We start from the raw sequence: 7,500 nt of genomic DNA, 5'->3' as shown, positions 1-7,500 counted from the left end.
GGCTTGCTTTAGCCCATTGTGGATGGGGGATAGATTCGCTTGCCCAGTCTCCAGGATAGGTTTTATTTCAGAGTGAGGCAGCTTCACACAACATACTTTGACTTTTCCCACTCTCATTCAGTCACTCATTGCTAAACTTGAGCCATTATTGTGTTTCATTGTATTTAGGGACTTTTATGTACCATATGACATGCTCTATCGATGCTGCAGTTGACTAAAATTGTAGAATATAATCCATGTCAGATCATTATTTTCTTTATTCTCAGTGTGATAGAAGTATTGCTATCTTATGGGAGGATAAAAAGCAACTTTATTTTTTTGTATTTGTGTGCTGTCATGACCGAATACGAAACATATAACCATCTACAATGAAGATGACATGAAGAGGTAGGGAAGAGGAAGGAGACCTGTGCTTGAGTGCCACAGTGAAAGGCATCCCTATTGCACAGGAGCACATTTTAGAGACAGGGCATGGTTTGAGTCACCTTCCTCTTCTCGTTCTGCCTGCACATCGGCTGTACTTTAGAGCAAGAGGTTGATAACTTACTGTGTGCCACTGCTCTATAAAGACAGTGCTTGCTAGAGACCGTGGATGGTGCTAAAAGATTGTGGTGCCATCTAGGTTTTGGATGTTATGTTTGCTTAATATTAGAGTAATTATAATTATGATTGGTATTGTCATCATCACACACTCCTTACTTACAGCAAAATAAAATAGCAGTGATCCAAAATCCCCAAACGTCATGTATGCCATAATGCCTGTTGTCATTGCCCATCCACAATAGGTTAAAATGTCTTTGATAAAGTCGAATGAATAATAATATTTAACATATTTCTCAGATGACCATAGGCCATGATTCATAATTGCCCATGAACACTAGGATCTAGCCAAAGAAGCTATGCCTGGCTTGCATGATTTCTCTAATAGCACCTCTAGGCCTGGCCAGAAGCGAAATAATGCATAACTCGAGATTAACTCCAGAGTCAGATAAGGTTAGTGGAACTCCAGCTTGACATTAGGCTCTTCTGTATTCCTCTTACTTATTGAGTAGAGGGAGACGAGCAGAATGCATCTTTCTCCAGTCCTCTAGTTTGAGTGATCTGTGAGGTGTAACCCACATTTTTCCTGTGCATTAGGATTTTGATTTTAAGTGGCACTCCCCTTCTCATTGTCTAATACCTTTTGATCCTCTGCTTTGGTGTCAGTGGGGTCCTTGCTTGCTTTCCTTTATAATAGAAATCAATGAACAGCAAAAATATTCCAGTGTCCTATATGACCCAAGCTAGTGTGTGTCTTGTCACAGGCTTTTCATATTTGAGTCAGGTCTCTTTTACTCCCATATTGAGTCAAAAGCAACCAGAAACACATTACATTTTATATCTCTTATGGATTGCATTAAACAAAAAAATACACTGATATGTACTACCTTCCATACATTGGTCCTTACATATCTTTCATTACATTATCCTGTTATTCTATTCTCCTTCCCCCTTGGCTCACATTTCAAATATGATAAGGGGAATGTGACTTGCCTCTAATGACACCTCCTTTCAATATTAACCCACTTACGACGGGGGTATTCCAGCCTTGAATGTCACAATGCCGGGGCTTTCGAGCGCTTAGGCCTAAATCAATTAAATGGCTGGCACAATACTGTGCCGCCCGGCCACTGGGCTTTTGAATGAGCGGTACAGTACTGTACCACCCGTCCAGAGAGGGTTAACCCTCTCTGGATGGGTGGTACACTACGGTACCGCTCATTCAAGGGCCCGGTGGCTGGGTGGCACCATATGGTGCCAGTCATTTAATTGATTTAGGCCTAAGCTTTCGAAAGCCCCGGCATTGTGACATGCAAGGCTGGAATGCCGCCGTCGTGAGTGGGTTAAGATGCATATGTTTTGAGGAACATGTCTTCTTATTCACCTTCTCTATTCCCTTTGCACCTTGAGGGTTTCTCTTCATTTTCTCCTTACAATACTTCAATTTCAAGAGATTTTGTTTTACTTTGTTATGACTACATTTCTAGAGTAACCCTTGGTGTCTCTCTAATCCCTTATTCTTATGAGACCAATCATATATGGGCTATATATTTGGAATTACATACAGGTATATGTGGATACTGGCTGGTAGCCAGGTAGTATGTCTCTGTTGGTGCAGTTCATTAACTTTGCTGTGGCCACATTTCAGGAGTAGGAGCCACTCCAACCCCCTAACCTTATGGGAGTTATGATATATAATTATAAAGTATATATATTTATATTTATACATACATTATATATATATATATATATATATATATATATATATATATATATATATATAGATATATATATAATGGAATTAACTGGATCTTTTATACATACAATTGTCCAGTATATATCCTTGTGCAGTTGTCCCTGCTTGTGTTTCATTTCCTGTCTGCCACACTCTGTTTGGGGGGGTTGAGTTAAAGTTTTTTTCACTGTCTGCTGAATATTGCTTTGCTATGTGATGTATGTAATGGGCCTAGCTACTGGCATACCATGCTCATTCTTGTGGAACTAAGTGGCTGATGCTAGGAGCTTGTGGTGCATGTGTGATTCCCTAACCATATCCCAAATTTTGGCAAAAAATACATTTTTCAGTTTGGGTCAGTGAGCACTCATAGCAGTGACCTAGTACTTGAAGTGTACAGTACACATCATTATTAATATATCTGTCTCAAATTAATTATTATTGGCAATACAGACCTCTTGCAAATAATTAATCTGAAAAGTTTCCAGGGTCATCGCAATCTTTGAGAACTTTTGCATAGCTAATTTTCAAACCTGTAGGCAAGTTATTACACACACATGAAAAAGATTCCAGTCTGGAATGTTTAGGTTTCAGTTAGAGTTAAATATTTTGAAATACTTGACTCAGTGACTGGTTCACAGTTTAACCAGAATCTTCCAATAACTTGACCAAATGCTAACATAATTTAAGTAATTCTAAAAGAACCTTTGTGTCATCAATACTAATGAATCTGGTATTTATGGCCCCAGTAGAAGCAAGAGGGCATGATACAGGGATTTTATGGGGTAAAGATATGAAAAATATTAACAGTGCTAAATTACATTTCCATCACTTATAAAGATTCATTTGTGATTTCTAGAGGGATCTAACCCCTATAACTCTCCTTACAAAGGGGGTTATAAAGCTTCTATGAGAGCTGGCAGAGTGCAATCTGATGGCCACTGTGATATCAGTACAAGCAAACCACCGCCAACCATATCCTTACTAGAATATATTGGACTGGTTCCTTATTTCATGCTGTATCACCAGCGATGTCTACAAGCTCTGTTTTTCTAGAATATACACAGTGATTTAGATTTTTTGTTTTCTATTCATACTATATACAGTATATACACATGAATGGGCACAGTGGAAGTTTGTTGGCCTTTCGCAGCAGTCCCATTAGGCGTGAAGGCTGCGACAATCTCTTAATACTGCGTCATTCTAGCAATTACCAATAACATCGCTATTTTGGTTTCTGTGAACTGAAACACTGGCATCTGGACTGTTTACACCAAAAGCCATCTCAAAGCATCAAATTCATTGGAACTAACAATAAACATCTTCTATATAGAAATACCAATGATAAATACTCTACGGCCTCTCCACACTGATGAAAGCAAATGCACTTTTCATTGATAACATTTCGGGCACAAAATGAAAACATTGACTTCAACTAATGAAGAAATACAATAATTCCAACAGCTCCTTCAACTTTAATCATTTACTGATAAAGAATTAACTGATGTGTTTTTCTTTTATCTGAAGTGCATCCCAATTTTGGATGGGTCGCTTTAAATATGTTAACTTCAGTTCATTCTTTAGAGTTTTTATTTATATTCTAAGCCTTTGCAATAATATCAATCTTAAGTGAAACATTTTTGCTGCAGGATACTTCATGGGTTTATATTGGCATACGATTTTCCTAATTGTTATATCGGCTATTAATTTGGGTTGTATTTTGTGGCCATTATGTTACACTTTTTGTAGTACCCTTGAAAAACAACAACACTTAATGACCATGAGGTGGCAATGGCTGGGAGAACACTTTATCACAGCAGATCAGCAGATACAATGGTGCAACAAACAAGCAAGTAATACAAAACAATAATGTAGTACTTACGCAACTGAAAGGAGAATCATCTTATTCAAACCTTAACAAGCCAATTAAATTAACGGATGCAATCAATAAATCAGTATTCCAAAAAAAAGGAGGATACCTTAAGAGAAGTGAGAAAGGGTAAAGTGATTCAATTAAGACAACTATATGACACTGATTGTCTGGGACAATGGGGAGTGCAATGCAAGCAACCTGCTTCAAGCAAGTTCTCAGGTTGCTCATGTGGGACAATTTATCCTATAGAAATAGACATTCCAATACAAACAATAAAAGAAAGAATGGCTATGGGTCACACTTCCTTTAATGACTATCAATATACATTCCCAGTTCCCATATGCTTTAATTGTCTACATTATGGTCATGGGATTATAACTTGCAAGTCTAGGAAAAGATGTAGTAACTGTAACAAATATGATCACAATTATAAAGATTGCACAAATTCCATATATTGTTTTCAGTGTGAGGCAGCGCATTCACCTAAAGATAAATCTTGCAAAATATACAAGAAAGCCTTAGAAATTAAAAAAGTAACTGTATATCAAACAACATAGAAATAAAACCACAACTTCAAATTGAAGCCTAACTCATAAACAAAATTCAATACAGATAAAGATATAATAAACATGACAACACTCACTTCACCACAAAACAATAATACACAATCAACAAAAGCAAACATAAATGAAATACCATCAACAGATCTAAATACAACACAAACAGATGCAGATGTGATAACCCAAGCATGCAGCATAACACCAGGACAAAAAACACCAGTAAATCTCAAAGCACAAAAGCAAACTCAAAAATCAAGTAAAACAAATTTACTGAATCTCACAGAGAACAAAACCACAAGATAATCACAGCAAACAAACTAATGAGAGAGAGAGAGAGAGAAAGAAAGAGAGAGAGAGAGAGAGAGAGAGAGAGAGAGAGAGAGAGAGAGAGAGAGAGAGAGAGAGAGAGAGAGAGAGAGAGAGAGAGAGAGAGAGAGAGAGAGAGAGAGAGAGAGAGAGAGAGAGAGAGAGAGAGAGAGAGAGAGAGAGAGAGAGAAAGAAAAAAAAAAAACACACACACACACCAAAATACTAAACCTAATACCACAGAAAATTCACCAATAGCATGGACATTACCAACACTAATCACATACACACAAACACAAAAGAAAGTTAAATCAAAAGAAGAAGAACAAAGTCCAAAATGGTTAATTTTGACAAAAAGTATAATCAAAACCATAATGAAAGTGATTAACAACTTCAACTAGGAAAATTCAATTTTAGAAATAATTGGAGAAACAATCAAAGATTTTTTACAAATTGTAAAACAATTCATAAATAAAATAAGATCATACTTTGCAACCCAAGTTCAGTCCATAATAAAATAAGAGACCAAAATTACCTACTACATATGGAAGACCCAGATGTATACGCAATATGCAAATCCTGGCTAAAGAACATAGATAAATTTAAAGTAAATGATTATACAATAATAAGAGCAGATTCGAGAGAATCAAATGGAAGGGGGACTAATTTTAGGGATAAAATCTAACACTCAATTCCAAAAAATAGAATTAACAGATAGATATGTAAATAAGATAGAAATATTAGGTATCAAATTTCAATATAAAGAAAGATGGTTAAACATTTCACTAAATTATATCCCTTGCAACAATATCCATAAAGATGAAATTCAACATTGTCTCGATCAAAGTAGAACAACCAACAATTCTCATAGGGGACTTTAATGCACATCATCCTAACTGGAACCCAAATATTAACTTTAGTAAAATGGGGAAAAATGCATATGAATTCATAAATGAAAAAAAATAATTCTGATGATGCCCCCAGGCCAGACAACAAGGATAGATCCTAAAACAAATAAGGAAACTGCATTAGATATAGTAATAGGCTCACTGACAATAAATCAAAGAGGTAAAAGAAACGATCATCTTTCTATAATTATAGAAGATATTAATTAACAAAATCCCCCTAAATTAACAGAAAAAAGGCTATTCACTGATAAAAGGTGGTCAAAGCAAGACAAGACAAGTAATATGGACCAGATGAAATAACTAATGAATTTTATAAGAAAGCTCCCAATGACATTCTAAAAACAATATAAAAAATATTCAATAGATACTGGATCAAAGAGGAATATCCAAATGCATTTAAAAATGCAATCATAAACCCAATAAACAAATATGGAAAAATCCAGCAGATATGAGATCTTACAGATTTATAAGTAGAGCTTCCTAATTAATTGCAAGAAGAATAAATTGGTGGCTAGAAATTAATAAAAAATTTGATAAAGATCTAGTAGGCTCTGGATCGAATAGGACAACTATCGAAGCCATCCAAATCTTAGATCTAAAGATTAAACAAGCAATATAAAAAAAAAAGCACTTGTAGCTTCTTTAGATTTCGAGAAAGCCTTTGATTCAGTAAATCAAGAAGCATTGATAGCAAAAATGGCACAGATTGGCATAAAAGGGGATAATACTAAGCTGGTTAGAAAATGTCTTAAAAGAGAGAATATTCTAAATCAAAATAGACAGGAAAAAAACAACAATGGGCAAAACAACAAAAAGAGTCCCACAAGGATCACCACCAAGCCCAACACTATTCAATATCCTTATGTCCGATATCAAACTACCAAATATAGTTTACAAAATAATTTAATGCTGAATAATGGTTAATAACAACCAATGAAAATTTGATAGAATTAAAAATAATATAAAACTGGACAAGTACATGGAATCTAAAGCTGAACTTATCAAAAAGAAAATTACTGTGTTTTACAAATAAAAAGATCAGAGTAATTCCAGAAATAAAAATAGGAAACGAAGAATTAGTTTTTTACCACACTACTTATAATACTAGGGATAATTTTTGATTCTCCAAAGCTGAATTGGAAAAACAAACTTATAGAATGTGTTAAATCAAAACTGACAGAAAAATCATATTGAAAAAATTATCCTCACTAACAAGGGAAACAAACAGAGAAGCAATAATTAAATTCTATAACATATATATAAACCCAATAATAGAATGTGGAATTTTGATATATGGGGCAACAAAACAATCAGAGACAAAGACGACACAAAAAAGAAAAAGAAAAAGAAAAATATATATAATCCACAGTAATGCAATGAGTATTGCAACTGGATGCTTCAGATCAACTCCAATAATGATACTGCAAGTAATAAGAAATCAAATACCATCAACAAATGAGATTAAAGAATTAGAATGTATACAGCTTATAAGAAATTTAGATAAAAATGATGGAATGACAATAAAAGACTTGACTGTTGACAATATAAAAAAAAATTATAATCAAATGAATAAAAGGA

General features: G+C 34.7%; 1 protein-coding gene across 2 annotated transcripts in view; it reads right to left on the bottom strand.

Moving 5' to 3' along the window:
• The window catches only part of LOC122250009 (uncharacterized), a 20,522-nt gene that overhangs the window by 10,064 nt on the left and 2,958 nt on the right, over positions 1-7,500 (bottom strand). Inside the window, exon 3 of one of the 2 annotated variants that reach the window (XM_043011268.2) lies at positions 2,365-2,429. The exons of the other annotated variant lie outside the window; for it this stretch is intronic. Within the exon in view, the coding sequence (XP_042867202.2) occupies positions 2,365-2,429 (65 nt within the window). The remainder of the gene's footprint in view (positions 1-2,364; positions 2,430-7,500) is intronic. 2 annotated transcript variants of the gene reach the window in all.

This window comes from Penaeus japonicus, unplaced genomic scaffold, assembly GCF_977035675.1.
Source record: "Penaeus japonicus unplaced genomic scaffold, GWHDUDI00000001_assembly GWHDUDI00000019, whole genome shotgun sequence".
NCBI classification, from domain to species: Eukaryota; Metazoa; Arthropoda; class Malacostraca; order Decapoda; family Penaeidae; genus Penaeus; species Penaeus japonicus.
The sequence above is the reverse complement of the archived record's forward strand: the minus strand, read 5'-3'. Positions and strand labels throughout refer to the sequence as shown.